Source organism: Pomacea canaliculata, linkage group LG13, assembly GCF_003073045.1.
Source record: "Pomacea canaliculata isolate SZHN2017 linkage group LG13, ASM307304v1, whole genome shotgun sequence".
In the NCBI taxonomy this organism is placed as follows: Eukaryota; Metazoa; Mollusca; class Gastropoda; order Architaenioglossa; family Ampullariidae; genus Pomacea; species Pomacea canaliculata.
The window spans coordinates 6,417,255-6,442,308 of record NC_037602.1 but is presented as its reverse complement, the minus strand read 5'-3'; the positions used below and the strand labels follow the sequence as shown (position 1 = coordinate 6,442,308).

Here is a 25,054-nt window from a genome sequence, read left to right as displayed (position 1 = left end):
AACCCTCTTGGCAAAAGTCGCTGATTAGGAAATGGTTAAGTTTTCTCCAGTTTCTTCAGTTTCTTATTCGTACTTAGTATATCAATACAGTTATTATGATTGTTATACATTTATATATATATATATATCAGTGAAAATATGTAATTATTTATAAGCTTTAGCAAAAACTTAACAAATATATGTATATAAATATAAATATACACTGCCCCCAAAATCTTCAGTGAGCTGAGAATGCCTAAGACCTTCTCTCTCTCTTTCTCTCATGTGTGAATGCTTTTGCTTGAGTATGTGTATGTGTGAAATTCCACATTTTACGAAATCCACATACCATCAATATTGTTTTCGTCAGTCAGTCTGCCTCTTCGTAATGTGGTTCGTTTTTATTTTTGGGTATATATATACATACACACACTTCAGCGTACGCGTCTACAAAATCGAGGAAAAGCGTCAATGGAGCCAGCTTTACATTTCCTGGGTGAGTTCAAATATCTTACAAAACGTGTCACGTTCCTTGTAGCATTTACAGTTTAATATTGAAAGTAATTCACCTTAGTGTCTGAATGTCCAGGCGGTGATATGTCATGATATACCTGATCAGCGCTAAGATCAGGAGCACTTCTCCGAAACGAGGTACACACTTGGTTACAGTCAACGGAAGAAGGAAGTTTATGTTGAGAGAGACAGAAGAGAAGAAAAAGTGAGAAAGATTGGTTCTAAAATCAAGGTTGAATCGGCACTGAACTCTCTTCTATATATATATACCCTTCTTTTTTCTCTATATATCTATCAAACTATGGAACAGAATAAACAGAATTGTTAGTGATCATATGTCGGTAGCAAGATGATTAGCCAAACACCTAGCCATTTTAGCTGTCAGGCAATAATAGATGGAAGGAAATAGATACAAGCAAACGCATGTAGAGCAAACATGCTGACACATAGTCAAGCAAGCAAGCAAACTGACAGAAAGAACATTTTGCACCGTAAGTGCCATTAACTACAGGGACCAGCTATCTTCTTTTTAATATTTTACACACAAGGAAGCGACCTTTCCCTCCTGCCATTAAAATCTTTTTTTTTTTTTTGGTTGTTAAATAAGTTATACATATACGAGTGTATGCATCATTACCCGTAGGCGACTTGTAAACCCCGCTCGCGAACCTTCTCTCTTCCTTCCGAATAAGAGCATCTAGACGAATCCCTCACACTTTCTCCCTGGGACACCATCCCACTCGCTTGGCTTGTTACAGCAAACAGGGAGACGTCAAACACGACTAATTTCTCGTCTGTTAGGATCGGTGTTAGCCCCGTGGTCCCCCTCCCTGTGAAGCCCGGCATCGCTCGTCTGCTCCTATTGTTCCCACCAGGAGTCAGGTTCCAGGAGGGCGTGGCTCCGCAAGCCCGATCCCCCAACCTCCCCCTTTCTTGTCACGCCGACGGTCGAAGAGCTCGGGTGCTGTAGCCCCGCCCACTGGAGGAGATTGACTGACAGAGGCGCGAGAAGTCGTCTGGCAAGAGATGAGAATTAAGCGAAGACGAGGTTGACAGGGTGAAGGATGCCATGAAGTTGCGGTGCGTTTGTGCCGTGCCGGCGGAGCGCAACCTTGCTGTCAAAATGGTGTGACAAGTCACCTTTTCACCCCCCGAGTGTTCATGTTGGGCTGTTGCTAAACACGGGAGGAGGAGGAGGAGGACAGACGTGGACGACTGGTCTCTCAAGCTTTCTCAACCTCGGACACTTGGCCATTCAGTCTTGAAGCTCAACCCGAGGTAGCAGCTGTTTGCAGAAAACTTACTTCGACTACCCGGCTGACTTCGACTGGGGGACATTCCGGGTAAAGGGGGGAACCTTCGTCATTGGTATGTGTGTGTGAGATCCCGTTGTTTACAGCCTCACCCTCGGTGTCTTCTCGACGACGATTTGGAACCGAGGGGCTTAACGAACATTGCGCTTCCTCGCGGAGAGCTTTCAGAATGATGACTGTAGGCGCAATAATTTATAATGCACTTATGCGACGACTGTTTGCACGATGAAAGGGAGAATTTTACAGTTGATGTGATTTTCAATTGAGCTTCGATCGACGTAGGAATCAAGTGGATGAGAGGTGACATCATATCTTGTTCAAGGCTCAGAAACTCAAATTACGTCAAAGCCTCTGTTGCTAGGTAAACATCATTAATAAACAATTCGATTAGTTAGAATAAAAAAAAAAAAAACAGGTGAAAGAGGAAAACAAGGAACATCTGTGGAACACGAATGCGAAGACTTGACAGTTCAGTGAAAGACGTGTTCAGAGCAAACTTACCTTGCCTCACCTGGTCTTCTGACGATGTGATTAACTGTAGGGATATGGGCAGAAACACCGGCAAGAAAGCGACTACTGCAAATGATAAGTCTGTTCGTATTTAGTGAGCTCCACCCTTTAAAGTAAACAACAGCCAACAGAGTGCTCCTGAAAGAGGCCTTGCCATGCCGAGACCGGGTAGAAACAGCTACGAGGAGCAGAAGCCTCCGTACTCCTACATTGCCCTCACTGCCATGGCGATTCAGAGCTCGCACGAGAAGATGCTGCCTTTGAACGAGATCTACAAGTTCATCATGGACAATTTTCCTTTCTACGAAAGAACACTCAGCGCTGGCAGAACTCCCTCCGCCATAACCTGTCCTTTAACGACTGCTTCATCAAGATCCCCAGACGCCCGGACCGCCCCGGCAAGGGCAGCTACTGGGCCTTGCATCCCATGTGCGGGGACATGTTCGAGAACGGCAGCTTCCTGCGTAGGAGGAAGCGCTTCAAGCTGTTGAAATCCCCGGGGAATCTGTCGCATGGAGTGGACCCAGCCTTGAGCTTAAAACCAGGTCTGCAGCCCTCGGCCAGCTTCCTACAAGAACAAGCAAGGCTGCGATTGCAGCAGTGGGGGGCTGCCACCGGCGCCAGGTTCCAGCCGTACCCGTTGTCCCCCATCACGCCGTCCTCGGAGCCACCATCATCAGTAGCTTCCAAACCTCCTTTTCTATCGACAGCATCATGGCACCCGACTTCAAGTCCCAGGCACCTCGATTTCCACCCCAGCCCGGCCTGCTGAGTCCTACCTGCCGGCCTTCAGTCACTTGGCCAGCGGCATTTCTCAGGCGGCTTTGATGGCGTCCTACGCAGCGTCCATGGAACTGTCTGGCCCACTGGGGTCACCCCTTGCTCGGCTGCCGGGTCGCTCTTGTCTAGAGTGTCTCCATCGGACTTTCCCTTGTTAAAACACGACATCATGCCTCCAGCGGTCCCTGTGCCGATAAAACCCTCTCCCATCAACCCCCTGGCTGCCCTTCACGGAGCAGGTGTGGCTCCTTCCGGGGCACTGGCAAGGGTGGGGCTACCCTTGTCCCTGGCATCCTCGCTGGCAGTAGGGAGGCCCCACCACGGCATTTTCCTTGACATCCGTGCCCAGCTTCTCGCCGGTGGAGTGTTGCGCGCTGGTCAGCAGCCTGGCTGAGGTCGGGGCATCAGTACTGACCAGAGGCTCTCACCTGTCCAGAGACAATGCCTCTGCTCTGGCACTGGTGTCCAGCGTGATGGACAGGGAATCTTCCGGTGCCGATCGCTCACTTCCGCTTCCGGTAGTTCGTCTGCCGTCGCCGTCGTCTTCTGAAAGCTGACACCTTTCGTCGATGTCGGACAATGAACGGACCTGGTGAGAAAACACAGCTCTTCTTGTGTCTTGTTTCGTTTGCAATGTGTGTGCTGTGCACCCAGTGTGATCCAGGTAAAAACTTAAAGTTTGTGAACATGATACTGGAAAACCTTTCTATGAACAATACATAACTGGTGTTACAATGTCTGTTTATTGTTACAGAGGTTGACAATTTACATTTCACCCTCTTAAAAACTTTTTTTCTCGTTATGAACTGGAAATGATCGGACTTTGAAAATAATTGTCAGGTTATTTGGAATCTCAAACCCATTTTAAGTTAAAAATTTAACATAAAGTAGTCCTCATCTGTGTCAGAGCATACCTTCCCTTAAAATAACTTACTATGATAAATAACAGAGTAACCTCTTCATTTCTTCTTTATTGTATTCTTTTCTCTTCCTTCTACATTTTCTTTCCTTTCTCTTTGTTTTATTTATACTGTTGTTTTGAGACTGTCTATTTATTGTGCTTTTTTATAATTTTGGTTTTATCATCATCATATAGACATCTAAAGAAGTAACACAAATGTTTTCTGATCTACATCTTTAAAGAATACTTTCCAGAGAAAATATTTCACCTTTCACATTATTTCTCTTATACATGGCAAAAAATACCATTGAGAGCTCAAACCTTTTATTTGAAAAGATACGGATTGAATTATTTCGGTTCTACATGGCCACTGAGTGGAGAACTGTTCACTTCTGTCAGAGAGAGAGGTTGAAAAGGGTGGGATGAATAGGGCTGTGGACAACATGTGAATGAAGGCGAATTATTTCTCTCAGTGCTTTGCTACCCACTCAGCTACCCGTGAAAATTTGAGAGGTCTCGTCGGCCCCCGTCTCCTACTTTGTAAAGATACGGGTAGCAAAATGAACATCAAGCAACTGAGCTTGTGTACAGACCCACAACAGTTTATGATGCTGCACCTTTACCAGGCACTTAACTTCAAGTTCATTGGCACTCACACTATCAATGGTACCTGAGATATATATATAGATAGATATATTCTTTTTCATCGTGAGCGACTTAACCAGATTCTTTTCACTCAGACAGCGGTTGTTATTTTTAATACAAATATAAGCAAATGCTAAGTTTATAAGTTTATCTGCAACCTTCATTTTATTTATATTGCTTGGCCTAGCTATGTCTTATTATTCTCAATAACAAATATAGTTGTTTATTTCCTTAAGTGGAAAGGTGAACAATTCAATAGAAAGATACAAATCTTTACTTAATGTAAGAATCTTAAAACTCTGATATACTTATTGAAAATACATGGACAGAGAGAACAAACATTAGGAAATATGTGTACGCATGTGCGTACCGATAGAAAGATATGGAAAGATGAGTCTCTATAGAGTACATTTGTGAAGAACAAGAAATTAAAGAAAACTTAACATTAGAAGTCATGAAAATTTCCAACTAATTAGCACCACACGTTCTAATAATTTGTCTGAGCATTACTATACACAAGTTACCCTTCTATATGGTACACGTTTGAAAGAAAAAAAGTGTTTACATTAGACTTTAGAAGTGTAGCCACACCCCTAGTTTATTCTGTCAACAGTCTGGCAAAGCTGTACACACATACACACAGACAACACAGACAAACACACAAACAACAAATCACTTCACACACACACACACACACACACACACACACACACACACACAAACTACCCCCCACCACTCCCTCTCACACACCCTCACGCACACACGCACACGTACACACACGCACTCCCCCTCACACACCCTCAGCACCAAACACAAGCATGAGGTCGTTTAACGGAAACGTTTTTATTCCTCTCCCCCGCTCTCTCCTCCATCTCTCTCATGCACTTCGTGCAATAGTGTAACTGTTCTTCTACTGAGTGGATCAAGTGACAATCACATATTTATTAAGTAAAAGCTAAACAAAATACCCGGGAATCAAATGGAAGTGGACAGCGTAGTCTTACAGAAGATATGTAGATACACTGATTACTAAATATAGAAATGAGCAAATAAAATAATATATAAAATAAATAATATGTACACATAGCATTGCATGTTAGGAGTTTACAGATTCCAGGTGACATCGTGTGCAATGTTTTTCTTCTCTTTTCCTTAAGTGAATTAAAAAACTTGGAAAAAACAAACAAAAAAGAGATAGATATTGGATGTAAGGAAAGCAGAGAGAGAGAGATAAATAGACAGCAAGCAATAACATTAGTCTTGATAGAGCCTTGCGTACTTTTTTTTCTTTTCTTCCTTTTTTTACTCTTTTCTCTCACTTTGAAATGTCCTTTTTTTCTCTGTTAAAATTACTTAAAGTCTTATCTCTCTCTCTCTCCCCGTGTAGGATCATGAAGGTAATCTGCCATGTCCTCATATTTCACATGAACCTACATCGACGGTTAAATTAATTACTTTGTTTTTATAGTAAGTTTGAGAAAAATAGATTGTCCTTTTTCATGTTTTAATCTACATTCTAAATATATAAGAAGCTGACATTTCAGTAAGAGGTAGGAGAGGGACTCAGAACAGACGTGGGAAGCAAAATTTGACACTTGCTGCTTTTGAGCTGAAAGGTCTTTGATACAGAACAGCCTGTTTAACCTACTTGTTTTTGTTTATTTTTTTTTTTACTTCTGTCCATTTTTATGCTATTTCTTTCTTTGTTTCTTTTTCTTTCTCTCTCAAGCTCATTCAGTAACACCCACACACTCTCTCTCTCATTGAAGTGGTTTCGGTAGTCCTGTGTTCCCATTCTTCAAATAATTCCCTCAGAATTGGCTATTTATAGTGCAGGTTCTGAAAGTACATGACTGCAGGTAGGTAAAGACATATTCAAGATATGCTGAAGATCGGTTTATCCCCTCATACGGGGCTGGGCGAGGGGGAGGAGGGTCTATTCACGATTTAATGGCAATCTACCCCACGCAGAGCCGAGCCAAGCGCTGTAGGTAATGATGCAGCAAAGTCAACAGGGCAAATATTTCATGATTTTTTTTTTTTTCATTAAAGCCTGCGATTGATTTTGATATTGAAATATTTAATGCTCATCTCTACCTGTGGCCTGCTGCTGGTATTAAATACTTGATTATTTAGCACGCTATACAGCGGCAAGGGGAGGCAAAGGGGCGCGAAGGTAGAGAACTCGTCATCAAATATGCATCTTGTTTAGCAGCCACCGGGGTATAAACTGCATCAAGATGTCTGTGCACCATTGTCAGCCCGTGTTCTATAACTCAAGCTGACATTAAAATACATCTCTTGCGTGAACAATCAGGAGGATTTTTTTATTTCCATTTTTACCGTTTATTTTTATGGCGGCCTGACTGGGAGTAGAAAGGAGTCTTTGATCCCATTTTCTTCTGCTTTTCTTCCTCCAACAATTACCTTGCAGTGCGAGAACCGTTTAATTTTAATTTGCTATTTAAAGAAATGTGCAGTATGGAATTGGATTACCTTGAACCAGAAAATAACTATTTAAATCTTTATGGAGTACATGCGTTAATTTTTAACTTCTTTCTTGGTTAGAAAAAAGATTTTGCGGATTCTTTTATAAAATTATAGGATGGCATCTAATAATTCTTTTAAAGTTTATTTGATCTGGTATTAGCAGTTAATATTTTAGAACTGTAATGATTACTATTTGCTGTTATTGAGTCATGTGAGTGTAAAGCATGGTTGATGTGGAGATAGTAAATAAAAATGTCCGATATAGCATGCTTTGTGCTCTTGGAGGCGAATGAGAAAGTCATTGTTTACTTGTAAAAATTAAGATTGGCAATGAAATACTTTTATTTTTCAAATTACTTTTGTGCAATAATACTTGTTATAGTTATACAGACACAAATCAACAAATTCACACACATACACACACACAGAAAACAACGCGACACGCGGACACTTCGTATACATGTGAATCATGCAAACGGCTAAAAATATTGGGTTGAGGAGGGAGAGGGTGGAGGAGAAATAAAATCAATGATAAAGTGACAAAATAACAAAGACTTTGCGAAAGAAATGAGTAGGCAGGCAAGCAATCAGACAATCAAAATGAATCGGAAAATTAAATAAGAGCATTTATCTTTTTTTAAACCCCATCTGTCTCTCCTGGCTATAGTTCCATAGTTCTTCACATATTGTTGAGGACAACCCCAGCATAAACAACCCCTAAGTCATCGCCTCTGTCGATTTAGTTGCCGCAGAATTATCTGTTTGCCAACCAGTGTGACGGACAAAGCAGACGTCCCCGATGAATAGCAGCGGCAGTCTTTGATATTTGATTTCAATAAAAAGCAAATATTTTGCTTGAGTGCTTAAGACATGCCCCGCGTTCGACTCTTGCAGTTTCCAGCTTCAAATGTGTTCAGGTTTAATGTTTCTGCATTGCAGAAAAACACTGAGGCCACTTTCCGGCAGGGATGGTTGAAAGGCATGTTTTCCTCCTTTTTCTTTTCTTTTTTTCTTCCATCCATGTACGTATGTCTCGTGATTTCCACATGACAACCCCGTGAAACAGTAATTAAAATAGCAATAATCATATACTGAAGAAAGAGTTACGTGTCACTTGAGAGTTGCTTTGAAAATCGGAAATTTGTGTACACACATCAGTGCACACAGGAAATCGTTCATTCTCAAGCGCAGCAAAGAGATTTATAAGATGCTCTGTATATTTAATAATGAATGAAGATTTGACATACCGTCGCTTGTGCACTCACTCACTCACTCACTCACTCACTCACTCACTCACTCACTCACTCACTCACTCACTCACTCACTCACTCACTCACTCACTCACTCACTCACTCACTCACTCACTCACTCACTCACTCACTCACTCACTCACTCACTCACTCACTCAAGCACGCCAAGGAGACAGATACCCTGAAACATCAGGGTTCAAAACCCGCTCCATCACTGTTTCTATTTCTCTGCTCACGACGGGGGTTAAATGCAGAATGTCACACTCAACAATAATCAGTGATTAAGAAGTAACCCTCCGACAGCTGAGCTTTCTGGAGGTTCAAAAAAGGTCGAGACAGAATGTTCAAGAAAACTCACATCACCGAGGTCTCATTTAAGGTCGCAATTATCATCGCAAACCACGGAGACCCAAATCCTGTTGGCCCTGGTGGTATTAGAAGGTCAAAGAGCATAAAATAAACTGTCTTATTACACCCACACTTGCCAATGTCATGCCAGGATCCACTCGGAGAACAAAATGGCGGGATCTCTGTGGGTGTGAGCTCACCATCCATCTCCTGTGCTTCTTGGTGCGCCTGCTGCTGTGACTGCGCGGCAGCCAACGCGATTTTTAATTCCGCAAATTTGCATTTTATTTGTTTGGCCTTATTTCCTAAACAGCGGTCCTCGGGCGCAGGCCACAAAGGGAAGTGTTTGGTTCCTGTTTTCATATTTTGATTAGATTAGTCAAGCTTGGCTACATTGAAATAAAAAGAAAACATCCATCCTTTCTGGGCTGTCTACGACGGGAAATCTGAACTGGCTAGACTGATTGCTGAGCTGAGCAAACAGAAGTGAGTCCAAGTTGCCGAGTCTTTCGCCTGTCATGGTCTAATCGTCAAGATAGAAAGACAAAAAATAAATAAAATAAAAATAAAATAGAAATAAAATTTAAAAAAATCGTGAACTATGTACAAGTTTAAGGTGTACATCGTATATCAGTTAAATATAAAGATCAAGTTCACTCCGAGGGATTGGTAATGAAGTAGAGTTATCGTAACACTAGGATTAACGATGGACCGTTAGCATCCTGGGGTCCTGTGCATAAATACATGTAAGTACCTGTCGTGTCACTGTCACTAGATACGCCCACCAGATACTCGGGGGCCTTTTTGTACTGATGGAATTGTAAAGCAAATATTTCATGACTACGACCCCCTCCATGCAATGAATATGAAATTCTTGCCAGCAAGCTTTGCCCTCCCTTTGATATGGTGCTCGAGCTGAAATATTGTTTCTTTTTTGGAAAAAATAAACAAACAAAACAATCAAGTACCCCTAGGCTTCTGAACACCAATTTCCAATTATGTTAATCTGAACAGATTTTTATCTTAATTCTTTTAAGTACACAAAAAAAAAAAATTTCCTTGAAATCGTGTATTAAAAAATTTATTAAATTACAAAACTTTGTATCAGTTAAGTAGCTTTTAAGCCGGGACAGTTTGCTCCTCGTATAAAGAATTATGGCTGATAGAAGCATTGTTGATAGAGACATGGCTTATAGAAAAAACCAACCTGAATTGCCATCCCTACCCTCACCTTCCTTAAGATGAAGCTTAATCACATTAACCGCATGCAATCTGTTTATTGTGTACACTTACAGAAGCATGTGAACGGTCGTTTAATGGACTGTAAGGTCACTTCAGTCAGGCTCCTTTGTAAGCTACATTGTGTTCCTGTCTTTTTCTTTAAACAATGTGTGTTATAAGCAGGTAGCTGTCTTCCTTCTATCGCTCTTGTTAACCCACGAATTCCTTTCTACTTCTATGTTTTAGAAAGCAAACATGTCTTTTTTTGTCAGAAGCATGCATGGATGTTTACATTGCTTGGCACAGCGATGAAACAAGTTTTCAATGGAGAAATGTAGCATTGTAGTGAAGCATGTTTGTTTTGTTAAGCAGAACAAATTTCGGTGTACACTTAACCTTGCCTTTTGCTGTTGACAGGGTTTTCGTGTGTGACCACTCGAAATGCCTATATATGCCCAAAAGTAAACAATATTCTTGGCAAAAATAAGAAAGTCAGAATTCTATTATCAAGATTAGATTTTACAACTGCAGACCCAAGGTGTCCGTCTTTAGAGATGCTTACAATGCCTCTTTTTTTACCTACATATATTTAACGAAGGATGTGAAAAAAGAAAGAAAGAAAGAATAAAACCTCTAGGTCTGCTCGATCGATCTGGAGGTACACAAGTCGAGGCCTTATCAATATTGACAATAGCTGACGCTCCAGAGGCACAATGCCAACACACATCTTGTAGTTAAAATTAATTCCTATTAATCCCCTGTGTCACTAGATGACTGCTGTATCCAGCCAAGGATCACATGCGTGGACAGTCACGTGGGTCTTGGAACAGTCCTCACCATGGCAAGCTTAACAGATGGCAAACATCTTTTATTGTCTATTCTAATTTGAAGGTTGAGATGCGGATTCAGAGCACAAGGAGAGATAAGAGTAGTCCGTGGTTTATGAACCTGGCAATAGTTTGCAAACAGTGGTTTTCAGTCAAAAGACTTTTAATACATTTGACAAGTATTTTATATCTTTCCGTGAAATATCCGTCAGCTCATGCCAATGATGTGCACAATATTACAAAGTGTATTTCATTGTCGAGATCGGTTTTGTGGTTTGCTGTATAGGTAACCTGTGTGTATCCATTCTATGATGTGTGTAGCCAGTAGCCAATACAGCTTGCCCGTTCGTATACGCATATAAACAAAAAGTTCACACACATTTAAAGCTTGATCCATGCTTTTTTTATTTGGTCACTAAAATCCGTGTGCTTTAAACACGAAAGCCGAAAATGCCCACAGAAATCGGCCCAAACAATCCTAAAATTTAGGCATTTTTGGACGTTCTTGGAGTAGGAATACTGTCCCAGATCAGTCAAATAAATCCGGTATTCTGTAATTAAAGAAGGAAAATTAGTCTAAATTAAGCACTGAACAAAAGCTGCTAGCCTACCGCTAGTGGACAGATCTTACAAATCCTTGAGAAGAGAGAAGAGTGGACCGAGAAATGCAGTGGGTAGAAATTGGCGACGACTGAAACGAGAGAGACAGGGCGATGAGACTGAGGACAATAGAGAAAGAGCGGAAGGGAAGAAGAGAAAGAAAATAAGTAAAAAAGAAAAGTATAAGAGAGGAAGAAACAGGGAGGGAAGGTAAAATTGAAGCAGGAAGAGGTAGAGGAAAGAATAGGGAGAGAGATAGAGAGAGCAAAAATAAACAAATAAAAAATAAAAAATAAAAAAGCGAAAAAGAACAGAGAGCGAGAGAGGCCAAGATGAAACGGAGGAAACGGAGTTTTAACAATACAATGCCACTGTTGATAAAATATCGTATTTCCTGTAATATTTCATGGATCAGGATGATTGAATATGTTTAGAAATGTCTGGCTCGCCTGTAATATGAATGAACGTTTCTTTCTCGCACAAGCAGAGTGTTTGTTGGTGTAGTCCTCCGGGTGAGTCACAGGGAGACTGAATGTTGTCTCTGGACCCAGGGGCATCAGCTACACCTCCAACATGCTTCATCCACACACTTCAGGTGCATGCAGTCTCCTTCACCTCTTTACACCTGTTTGTGTTTTTCTCCAATGCTATTTCTAAAATACTAAAGAATAGCACAATTATCAATTGTTTAGTATTTATTTGGTTGGTTGTCTGTCTGGGCGTGGCCTGATGGACTTGTTTCTTGTTTTAAACATCACTTGCTTGAAACTTGTTGGCAACAAGAGCTAAAGTTTTGCTTGTGGTAATGTAAGGCAATGCTTTCAATGTTAAATTAAAATTTATTGTTGGGAATAAAAGAGGATTGTGTTACTTTATGTAAATGTTGTACAACTATGTTGTGTATGTACCTTTCCCTTCCTATCCTATTTTAATTTTAATATTTGTTGTACCTCATATGCATGCTACTGCTGTATATACATGAAGCTTTCAAACGAAGAAACATAGTAGGAATGTTTAAATGTAGTATCTCGGAGTCGTGAAACAATTTTCTGTGGATTTTTTAATTATGCGTTAGCGATGGTATACACCTTCCCGACCTTACTGTATTTTTTTTTCCAGATTAATTAGTACAAAGTCCCTGCTGTGCAAGCTGAAACGAATTTATGTTAAAGATAGAGAAATGGAAGTAGCAAGAATAAAAGTTAATAAACTGTACTGAATTTTCTGGAATAGAATACATGGATAAAAATCACAATCCTGAGACAATTACAATCTAAAAATCTTATTATTTCTGAAGACACCAATAATATAAGAAAAAGCAACAATGTTTACAATTTTAAGACGCTACACTACCTTTAACTTAGTCTCCAATCGTATACTTTATTTTTTTTGTTTTATTTTTGTTACTTAATTACTTAAAGTTAGTGCTAAGTAATCCATAATTTGGTTTTGATATAGAATTTCTCTCTTGGACAGCGATGGTGTCATTCGAAGTTTTTTTTAGGTTCTTTTTCTCTCCTGAGCTCAAGATTTGAGGGACCAAGCCTTACTTTATTACACAGATGTACAACCATTAGGTGAAGACATGCTAGCGGATGTGAGATGGTCTTTACCTTCTGTTGCAGGATTTTGTTAAGACTTCAGCGGTGACTGATGTGTGCCTTGCATGTCATGTCTTATAAGGCTACCACGCACAAACTCAATGAGGCTAAATGGCCGGAGAATCAATGAATATTAAATCTTGAGGCAGACTGGATAGTTTGAAGCAAGTTCTCGGACTGCCCCCTCCAGCTTGGTGGCAAAATCACAACATGTGAGGACGATATGAGTTTCATCATCTAGCTAAATTTTGGAAGAATTCTCGCTTCTAATGAAGTCGGAATAGTACAAAGTACTCCTGTCATATCATCAAAAGGAAATCATTTTTTTCTCTAATCTCCAAGTTTGATAATAAATAAGTAAAATGGTGTATAAAGACATCAAGTCGGTGGGGTTCGATATAAATTATGAGAAACAATTTGATATATATAAATGGAACTTTCAATAAACAAAACAATTTAATTTAAAGCAAAAGTCAAGGAAATGACAACCGGGGCTTATACTGACAATTTGGATCGTTTCCATGCAACGTTTTGGATTGCAAAAATAATCATTTATCTACAATCCCGTCTAGCACACGGTCTGGTGCAGTACAAGGAAGCCACCCTGGTTTATTGTCATGATCCCATCCGTCCATCCCGCCCGGCCATTCACTGTTAATATCCTAAGTGCGGTCGTCGAAACGCTGGCATCGTGCGCACAGCTTCGAACCTGAGGACAGCGGGTTGAGCTTTGCAAGAAGACTGGTTACAAAACTTCATACTTCACTAGTTAAAGTCAGTTTGTTTTCGACAGGCATACAGCTGTATGTTAAACTTGACTGTAAGTAAAATATTTATTTAAATCCAGAAATATTGAGCGGAAGCAATTCACAGATTTAGTATCTATCATTCTCCTCGCAACGGCTAGCGATTGTCACCAAAAACTATAGACTGGATGTCCTGGGTTCAGTTCTCGTATCGGGATGCTGTTTCTATCTCTACACGACCGCTACTATGTCGTGATAAAGCAAAACTGAATAAAACATCAATTTCTCCACAATTCCTAATTTCCTTTCTCTTTTGCTTTAATACTAAGAAGGAGAAAAAAACCCAGCAGAGCACCGACAAAAAATAAAGAAATAAATGAATAAATAAAACAAATAAATAAAATAAAAACAAAAAAGGTAAAATAAATTAAAACAGAAATGTAAAAGAAATAAAAACAAGAAAAATACAAATAATATAAATAAAGAAAAAAAAAAAGAAGATTGCTAGCAATCCTTGAATATTAACACAAGAACGGAAGACTTAATAAAGTAGGTGAACTTGGCGCTGAGCAAATAAGCCACGCCTGATTAGCCGGACCTGACTGAATGGACCCTCCCATCTGGAGTTCCGTGAAGATAGATCAAATCACTGGCATTATTGCTCCATTGTATGCGCAAACATTGCTCCAGCCTGTCTAATCCCGACCACGCATGCGCGCAAACGTCATTCTACATCCGCGATCGTCCTCGGTCGACCGGTCACCTGCAACAGCTGCTGTCGCGGTCGTCGGCGACACTTGTGAAGTCGCAGATGGAGCATCAATAACTGCTAAAGAAGAGAGGCAGTGTCAACATGTGGTTTAGTGGCAGGATGAAAGTTCGCTAGTAAATCACTTGAGGCTTCTGGAATTTCTCGCGAGTGAATGTAGTAAAAGAAAGAAGTGTTGCGGTAACCATAGGAACGCGTGAACACACTTCTGAACACTCATCGGTTAAAAATGATTCACACTGGCAAACACGTTCAGTATAATATTGCTTCGTTCAGTAACTCCAGAAGGAGAAGAGACAAGACCAGAAACATTGGAGGACCATGACACTATATTCAAAATTAACTAAATTAGCTACTTTTTTATAGTGTATAACCATCTACAATCAGAGAACACCCCCACACACACAGATAAAAAAGAAAATACACGACGTGTATATATATATACACACTCCCTTTGATGAGTGCGACATTAGTCGGAGTAAATGTCAATCGTAAAGAACATCTTACAGCTGTAGGGTCATTGAGTTCATGTACACGTGTGCTGGTTTAGTCCCCAGATTTCGCCTACCTCCCAATCCGTACAAAATAGGAATAAAGGAGTGTGGGTAGGGTTGGGGGACTGGGTAGGTGGGAGGAGGAGGTGAAAGGTGACCGAGCCTGCAGCAGACGTTGACCGCTGACTTGACCCCTCTGCTTATTGGCGCATGCGCACAACTTCCTGTGTTTTTCTCGCCTTTTCCATGGGGATCTGCTTTTCGGAACTGGTGAAGGAGAATGTGCTTTTTTTTCTCCATCTTTCGTCGAAAAATCTATCGTCTGTTTCTTGTAAATAATTATTTCACTGCTCTGGCTCAAGTACATGAACCCATTTATTCTCAAATATTTAGCGGAATAGGTCTTTGTTTATTTTTAACCAAAAACAAAACTAATTAATTTTGCGCTACTTATGAACTGAAAATTAATCCAAAAACGGAAGAAAGTATATCAGGAATCATTCTTGTTTCAAATGCAATTTAACTGATAACAATCAAAATAATTAATAGAAAAAATTATAATTATATACGACAACAACATAAGTGAATGAATTTATTTTATCCCAGTCCAACTCTTTGTCCAACTGATATCCTAATGTCTACAGAAGAAAAAAAAATGCAGGCCTTCACACAACACAAGACACACGAAGTACTATATAGTCCTTAGTTATTACAATCTTTTTTTAAAAAAAATGGAGTGTAGTGAAGTGGATCGACACTCGCTTCATTTCTTATTGTTCACCAATACTTTTGATGAGCCTGGGGGCGCGCTGTCTGCCTGTCTCAGCACGCGTGTACGGGTACCCTGGCCACAGATATACCCCGAGGAGCCCTTAATCGGCCCCCACGGGCACAAGGCAAATGTTGATAATCCGAAAATCGCAAGCCAGAAGGGAGGCGGATGCAAACAATAATGGCAAGACGATGAAAGTTTGATGAGGCCGGGCATGAGAAGCCGAGTGATGGCGCGCGGGGGTTGCGTGAGTAAATCAAAAGGGTAGGTAAGGTCGTGAACGTGGGGCCCGACAAACACCAAATACAAAACGAAAAAAAAAAAAAAAGGCAAAAAGAAAGGAAGAAAATAGAAGGGTGGAACACGATACCATCTTCACGAAAGAAACGAATATTTGTCGAGGTCAGCCAGAAAGAATGATTTTGTCTTTCTTTGTCAGTCTTTGGGAGCACGATCGTTCAGTTATTCATTCCTCTTCTCATTTCAAGTGAAAGTCTAAACATTTAATAAAACATGTCTTATCCATTCTCGATTTCAATATCAGAAGATATCTTTTTATTTATTAAAAGAGCGTACAGTAACAAACAAACATACACACGTGCACACATATACAAACACACACGCACAGAACCAGGAAGGAGAAGAGAGAAAAGCTGGGCGGTGACAATAAAGCAGATTAATGTTTCCAAGAAATTTCCTCGACATCAAAATCAATGGTTTTACTCTTTTATTTACATGAATTCTGTTGTGAAAATTTGACACGTGTGTGTTTATTGCCAAGAAATACTTATTCTATTTGTCAGATGGCAAAGCCTTTGAATAAAGCCACGTTGACAGAAGAATTCTGTTTAACATTTATGATATCCCGTGCCTGGTAGTTAGCCTACATTTTCAGGAAATAGGTTGGCCCACAGTTCTCTGACCTTCCAGCAAACATTTGTTTGCACATCAACCGAAATTTCGCTAGTTTGTCTTTGTCTCCAATTTTTTCTCTTTTCCTATGTATATTTTTGCACTCCTTTATCATGTGTGTCAACATTAATGTGCATGAGCAGTTCATGTGTGTAGGTGAGTCTGTACAAGATGACTCTCTCTCTCTGTTTTCTCATAATAATCTACTGCAGTCAGATGGCCTACATCTTGTTTCCCACCACAGAAACACCATTCCTTCTCAAACCCTAGTCAACCACGGTCTCCCCCAGACACACGCCTTCCACAAAAAGAAAGACCTCACTGTTCCACACTCCATCCCAAACTTTAGTGGCGGTTGGCACGTGTGCTATCAACTTAACTTAATAAACGACCCGACCACGTGACAAGTTGGGGTCCTTAATGAGCTTCCAGTTGCCCAGTTGTTCCAAGTCCTGTGTTTAGCTTCCTGTTTCTTAGACAGAAGCGACGGTTCCAAGTCTATTATTTGTTCGTAAATTACTGGAAGTAGTCAGAAAACAGTTACTGACTTCATTAAACATTCGCCAAGCGCCTGCCATTTGCAATTTGCTAATGATTATTGCGGCACATACGTGGCCTGCAGGCCGGAATACCCCGGGTGTCGAATCATGAGAAATCTCTCCAGCTTCGGAAACATTAAGATGAAGTGGTTTAATATTTAATAGAAGTTGGTTATTATCATTGCTTGTTTATGCAGATTTATCGGTGTAGCTTGAACGCTGAAAGGTACTATCTCTCAATCTGTTACTGTTCTATATGTAAATGTGTGTTTGTTGTTTGTGTGCTTGTGTGTTTTGTGTGTGTTTTATGTGTTTATGCGTGTGTGTGTTGGAGAAAGAAAGAGAAAAAGGTGACGTTAATTAAACCAATCAAGGAAGATGGAGAGATAAGTTAAATGAATAGAGAAAAAGTGATTTAGGTAATTTGGGTGTCAAGCCTAAGGCGCTATATGCTCTTTTAAACATATTTTCACAGGTTTTCTGTATTTATATTTCTTTTGAATATGTCTTCATTTGTTTAATAGGTATTCTAAAGTCACACACACACACAAGGCGTCTGTAATATTTATCTATTTTTTTCTGAAGAATAATTTTATTGGAGCACAATGTTTATAGGTTTTCCGAGTAAATATTTAACGCACTATATTTCTGTATTTGTCCCTAAATTCTTATTGAACTATGTATCATTAGTTCTATATTTATGTTCTTTAAATAATTTTAATCTTATTTTATAGGAGTTTGCATTGAATGCAGCAGGTACAAATTAATAATTAATTACAAATACATTTTTATGCTCCATTCGCAATGATTGAGGGATGCATCAGCAGCTTAAATTCAATCAAAATAAGTTGGATAAATTTAGTTATTTATTTTAAAATCTTTGTAGTGAATATAATTCTGGTCTGCGGCAATATTACTACAGGTTAATTTTTCCTTATGCCACTTTCCACAATACTTTCATACAAAATTTTATTTTCCACTGGGACTAAATTAATCACGAGCTGAACACAGAGCTCGGTGCAAGCACTACTACTACAACATGGAGCTCAGTCAGTGTGATAGCCACTGCAAGTGCCACCCGACTCGACAGGGGTAGCAGCCACTTCTGTGTGCTATCCCTGCCACCCGAGTAGGACCCTGGGTCTCCTCTCTTTCTGTCTGATTTGCCTTCAATGCATAATTTACCTTTTGCCGCCAGACGCAGCGGGCCGCCGCTTTCACTTGCAAACACAGCGCCCCCTATGAGCCGCGGGTCGAGATGCTGGAGGTGTGAAAGCCGGGCTTCAAACTTTGCCAGCGAGGACATGTGGATGGTACGATGTCCCATAGTTCGAAGCTTTGACTGCAAGAGTTCATTAAATACTGTTTGTAGGCAATCTTGTGGTAAAGGAACTAAGTGCCTATTCCACTTTTTTATTTACATACATATTAAAATTTGACTACACGGTATACATAGCAGTGTATGAAAACTCTCTCTCTCTTGGTGTGTGTGTGGGCACGGATTAAGTTTAAAACTCTAGCCGGTTGATGATTTATTACGCTCACAAAACTACTTTTTAACTACTTTTCTTAAAATATCATTTCAACATTTATCATAGCCTAACCCATTTCCTTATATTGTTGAAGCGGAAAGAAACCAATAAATAAATAAATAAAATAAATAAATAAACAAAAAAGAAAGACAAAAAACCATGTGTTTTTAACGAACTTTACGAAACTGTTTGATGGCAAGACTTCAATCTGTTCAAGACCACGCGTAGTCAAGAAAATTCAATTGCATTCTCAAACAGTGGCGCAGCTTTTAGTCATGTTGTGTTCATGGTTATATGTAAATAACTGTAGCCATGCTGTAGAACTAACACATAAAATATAAGCTGATATGTCGTCTACCTGACAGTACATTTCACAGCTATAATTGTCCTTACACTTCTACCCGAACTGATGTATCAAGCCTGTCGCTTCACTCGAAGACATCATCCATCACAACAAAGACACGCGAGTCTTGTGACCCTTGACATCCGTTAATCGCTTTGTGAATAAGGTGAGGTATCTGGGTGGCTGGGGTTCGGGTGGAAACATTAAGGGCAGCTAGAAAAATCACCCATAATATTTTCACACTGCTCTCGCGATTACACCACAAGAAAACAAATACAGCAATTAGATGAACCTTCCACCCTGCTCTATTTTTTTTTCCCACAGACACATGCGCGTGAGCGCCTACAAATAAAGAAAAGCAAAGAAACACACAACCACACTCAAATAAACACAAACACACAAACTGAAGACACACGCACGTACACACACACACACACGGACACGCTCCTCCTCCCTTTACTCAAAGTGCTAACAGGAAACGCCGATGACAGTCATTTGAACAAAATGACGTGCAACCAATTTCCATCCCTCCGTGTTTCGTCGCTTCTTTTCCAATTTCGACTTCATTTCTGGCGAACGCTTTGTGTAATCACTAATTCCGACCCTCGCAGGCGTCACACCGTTTGCCAAATGAAAGAGCCGCCCGTTGCCCGCGCCTGGGACCCATTACGCGTCGCAGACGAGCAGGCCGCACATCAGGCGGAAGAGCGGGTGCGCGCGCCGAGGCCTGGTCACGTGACATGTTGATGAGTCCACCGAGGGGAGCGACGACTTGGCGTCGGGGGCTGCGCGCGACAAAGTGACAAGGTTGTGTAATCCCGTCATTTGCCTTGATATACCCTGCGCTGAGCCGGCGGATTTCCAGCCAGCGAGTTAAACGGGTGGGAACAACGAAAGGTGGAGGGGAGAAGAGGTAATAATTAATTACCAGCGAGGACGTCCGCCGATGAGCAGGAGGAGATGATCAAGACAGGCAAGCATCGTAAAGCACCTCCAGCTCGAGGGAATCAATGACCTGCTTGCACATATTGTCTCGCCTTCAAATAGAAAAACAAATTCCGAGGGTGTTTTGCTTGACATACATCGGGTGTGCGAGACAAACGTCTCCAGCGACTGGTGACAATCCAATTTCCTTGTTCAACGTGGTTCACTTTTATGATGTCTACTTACTGAAAACAGGGAGGAGGTGCAACTGGAACTGTCACTTTAGTCCTTCTTTTCTATAATGACGGTTAATACTGGGGTAGTTACTCCGAGCAAGCAACTTTTAAAAATATAATTTGTTTGGTATAGAACAAAATTAAAGTATAATGTCTGTAATACGTAATATTATTTTCATACCTCGCGATGTACACAAACACTAATCGGAAGCTGTAACAAATATTCTGTAACGAATACAATATATATATATACAAATAAACAAATATAATGGAGCTCCCAGCAACAAAGGAAAATATATATCTCTGTTGCAACCAGACATAGACAATAAAGATGTATTGTATATATTTTTACATAACCTGTAACGATTACGATTTTCGTGAAGTATGTAGTTAATTCTCATATACACCACACTTTTCTTTTCTTTGCTTTTTGTTTGTATGTTTGTATGTTTGTTGTGTGTGTGTGTGCAATTCACGTGCACTTAAAGCTTATTGTCGGTGCAGTATGTTCTCTCCTTCACGTTTCACATGAAACTACATGTCAATCTTTAGTTTTAAATATTTACTTACTAGTACATACTTAATACTTTTATTCATCCGCAAGTTTTATTTTATATAATTATAGTAGCATTCTGAAGACTGACTACTCTGAAAGGATAAGGTTCGCGGAAGGAATAAAAACAAAATTTAGTAAATTTTATTGCACCAATTAAAATAATTGAACATCAATTTTCAAATTATACGCGGCTTATTACAAAATTGAAAAAAAAATTGCTCATGATTGAATATTTTTGATTAATTACTTTTTTACACATTCGCAAGGTAGACAAACACTGCAAATAGCTATACGATTGAGAAAGGTTCATGTAATGGCAGTGAATACAGTTAGCTTTTCGCCCTGTAAATGCGTATAATTGCTGCATTATTGCCAGTGATACAGCCATCAACATCTTGTCATTCTCAGGACCTCATTTTCTTCTTCTCTTTTTCCTTCTTTCCTTCGCACTCATAAACATGCCACTCCCCTCCTTGGGCCACTGTTAATGCAACATCAATCAGGTTTCGTGAAGAAAACTTTAAATCCGTGTTTTCTTACAGACCCTGACCCATCTGCTGTTCGCGACTTTTGTGCTGAAGAGCTCGCAAGAAGTTGGTGACAGCGTCGACAAGGCGCGGGTCGCAGACTTGGCGAAAATCCTCTTCCCTTGTTCTTCAGCCACTGGCCAGGTCTCCTGTGCCCCTGGTCGGTATCATCAAAACAACATCTAGAACAAGCCGACGCTGACTCCTTCAAACAATTAGTGTTTCTCTCTGACGGACCCCTTTCACCGCCTTAATCCAGACTTTGCATAAGCAATGCAGTTTGTCCCCTCTTTCATTTTGTTTTACATCGTAAACAGACAGGGCCAAGTGCCAGGCGAAACCCGTCTCCAGGAGAACATTAACTCGGAGAGGGTTAGGCGGACGTTTGGTCTTAATTAAAGGGGGATTACTCGCAATGGTGGCATTTCTCACTGGAGGAGGATGCCTGTCAGAGCCTCTGGCGTATGTGAAAAACCTTCATTTTGTGTGTAGCTCCACTCCAACGCACTCCTTGGCCAAACTCTACAGGAGGAATCTTCTACTAGAGGTATAAACATAACTTATTCCTCTCTTCCACCATCCGAGTGTAGCTCGTCTATCCAGGTTTGTCTCCCGCTGTTAGCTGATGTACAAAATATTTCCTTCTAGTATTTGATTATTTATTGAGGTAAGGTTCAGTTGCAGTGATTTTAGTAAGTGTATGGTTGTCGTTTTTAGTTTAAAAAAATTAAGGATCTTCTGGCTGGAAGTACTGAAACAGTAGTGTGTTTATTTAATAATACTGAACGAGAGAGAGAGAGGAAGAGAGACAAGGGAGAGAGAACGGTGGATAGAGATAACTGATAATCAACCTAAAACAGAGCTGATTTGGAGGAAAGAGCTGGCATAATTATACTGACATGATATTCTCTCTTTTGAACCAGAATGGAAGTGCTCTGTCTGTCTCTAAGGTGCAGACAAATTACACGCAAATAGAAATAATGTAAAATTTCAGTTTGGAAGTTTCCTTTCGAGTGGTGATGTATTGGCGTCTGGACCTGTAATTGTCAAGACTTTTGACTACATGGTGTGTGTGTTTTCGCTTCGTGTAACATCCTCCATTTTGTAAACCTTTTTCCGTATACCTTGCAGAACCTTGATTATAAACCATCCCCAATAAAACACTACAAGACTCCCTCACGGTATGCAACAAAAACAACAGGATTGATCGACTTGACTAATCAACCAGGCTATAAAAAGCATAAAAACAAGTAACAATTGAAATGTTTTAAACAGCAACAATAAAATGATGGTAAAATTTGGCATAGCGCCTTTGGAAAGACCATTTCTCTATCTGTTTCTGCGCATGACAATCTGTGCGTTCTGTTTTGTTTTATAAATGAATGTGATCCTAATTTGTACCGGAAGATAAATCACTAGTGATGTACCAAAATATTTATCAACAAATGGCTGATGCTCGATGTGAGGTACATTTTCCCCAAATCTGGATGAATAATCCCTTTAGTTCTTGACAGACACATGTACAAACATCTGCCAGGAGTCAACAACACTGACGTCACGATTGTACACGGAGACGGTTATGTTGTAAAGGTTTCAGCTGTACAGCAGGGAACATAATGTAAACTTGACATATCCTGACTTCATGATTTCTACCTTTTTCTGAATAATTTGATATTTGTAAATGTTTACCTCGGAAACAAACAAGGAATATTCATCCAGTTTCTTGAGGACAGAGCGTCTGACACCGAGCTTTACAACAATCAGTAGAAACATATTTCACGAATCTGTCAACAAAATGCTACACAACATTGGAAACTGCTGTGTTGTGTTCGAATTTTTCTGCACATCTCACGGAGCTGTCCCAAATGTTTTCTCACCACAGATCAGTCTGCCAGCAAACATCTCCATAATACTTCCCCGCGTTGACACATTCCCCTGACAAGTAAAGTACACTTGTGTGAGATTTCCTCGCAAACTGAAAGGCAAGTTCGACATAGACTGGCAGCCAGACCCCAGAGTTCCGGACTGATAATTATCATTAAGGTGCCTTTTTCTTTGCTGCTGATCGTGGGTGGATACTATATCTGTCATTGTTTCCCTCTTTTTTTGTATTTTGTTGCTCTTACACGCGTGATCGTAATAATTTAGAAATTTATGCTGCTGATGCCCAATAATTCGTTAGAATTTTTAAATATTTTCTCTGGTTACTGGAAGTACACCCACCATTTCCATTCTATTGCACGGGAGTAAGGCTGTTCACCAGACAGGTCAAGAATGTTGTCAGAAATCCTGATCCTGTTGTATGGGTTCAATCTTCTATACGTGTGACTGCCAGTCTGTACTAGCAGAACTGATCACTTTTTTTTTGTTTTTTTTTTGTTGTTGTAAAAATAGAATCTGTTTCTCATATCATGTGGCTTTATCTGCCGGGTTTTTGTAGAAATATTTCTCAGACAACATTATTTAGCTGTTCGCCTTCTGAATTGCGTCTCGTCAGGCTGATAAACACGTTTCGCATTCTGCTTTTTCTTGTTTTGTTTTTGAATATCCAGGGCTATCGGGACTGTTTAATGTAACACAGTTCTATTACACAGTGTTCGTTCAGTACCCTCCTGTCAGACCGCTGGTGGTCCAGTGGTTCAACCGTGAAGCGCTTGTCATCAGATCAGCGATGATCGGTTATCGTTTGTTCATACCTCGGGTATGTTGTTCTTTCTCTAAAGGTGGCAAGTGTTTACATGGGCGACATTGTCGGTGTCTTTATTTTAGACATATCTACCCGTAAAACACAATTCTAGCTCAGCAACCGACCCTAACACTACGATTGTCTGTATCAGGTAACATTTTCAAAACGGATTTCATCACCGTACGAACTTCTTTCGTGCCGCCATGTGGCGCCCTACTCGGTCATTCGGAAGGAGTCGCATACACCTACAGACATTATAGAACATAGACATTCAGCTATGTCACGATAATTAAATTTTTTTACAGGCGTCGTGGGTATGCGAAGGAATGTGAAATTTTATTAAAATCATCCTCTGACCAAAGCCTATGTTTTGTTGTTGTTTTTGTTGTTTTAAATGATAAATAAATCAAATAAAATTCAGTCGAAACCAAGCTGTGCATTCTTTATACCTTAACCTTTGCATGAACGAGCGCGCTCACTCACAGAGAAGGAAGTGAGAGACAAAGAGAAGGAAAGATGGAGAGAGGGAGAGAGATCTTCCGTGCAACCAGTGTGTGCACAGACAGAAAAATAACTCCACGCTACTTATTTTATATTTCACGTGCATACACAACAAATAATAATAAATAAAGTACATGTTTGGGCACAAGCAGCTGCCACGCTACCAGCACTGAGGTCGGTTCAGACCTCCAGAGGTCGACTCCACCAGCAGGTCGCCTCAGTCTTTTCACCGATGGCGGACTGAGCCGCCGCGTGATCGGCTGGAAATCAATTAAATTCGTCTTAGTGAGGCGCACTGCGCGCACGGACATGCGCAGTGGGGGCTGGAGAAGGTGGAGGGGGGATGAACAGCAGCGACAGCACAAGAGAGAGAGAATGAGAGAGAAAGAAATAAGGGGGGTGGACATACCTTTTGCTGCTTCAAGAAGGTTGGCTGTGATACAATAAGGGGGCAAGAATTTTTTGAGTGTGGATGTGTGTATATCGGATAGTGTGGCTTGACAGCAGGACAAATATAAAAATATAGGCTCAACTTCTTC

The 25,054-nt window shown here is 40.4% G+C and overlaps 1 protein-coding gene across 1 annotated transcript; it reads left to right on the top strand.

Annotated features, from left to right (window-relative positions):
- The first annotated feature begins 888 nt into the window (after positions 1-888).
- Positions 889-24,433, top strand: LOC112554603 (forkhead box protein B1-like). Its single transcript, XM_025222476.1, is given in 4 exon segments — positions 889-2,618; positions 2,621-2,982; positions 2,985-3,687; positions 21,344-24,433. Coding segments are annotated over 3 exon segments (669 nt in total). The 5' UTR covers positions 889-2,470; the 3' UTR covers positions 3,144-3,687; positions 21,344-24,433.
- The last annotated feature ends 621 nt before the right edge of the window (positions 24,434-25,054 follow it).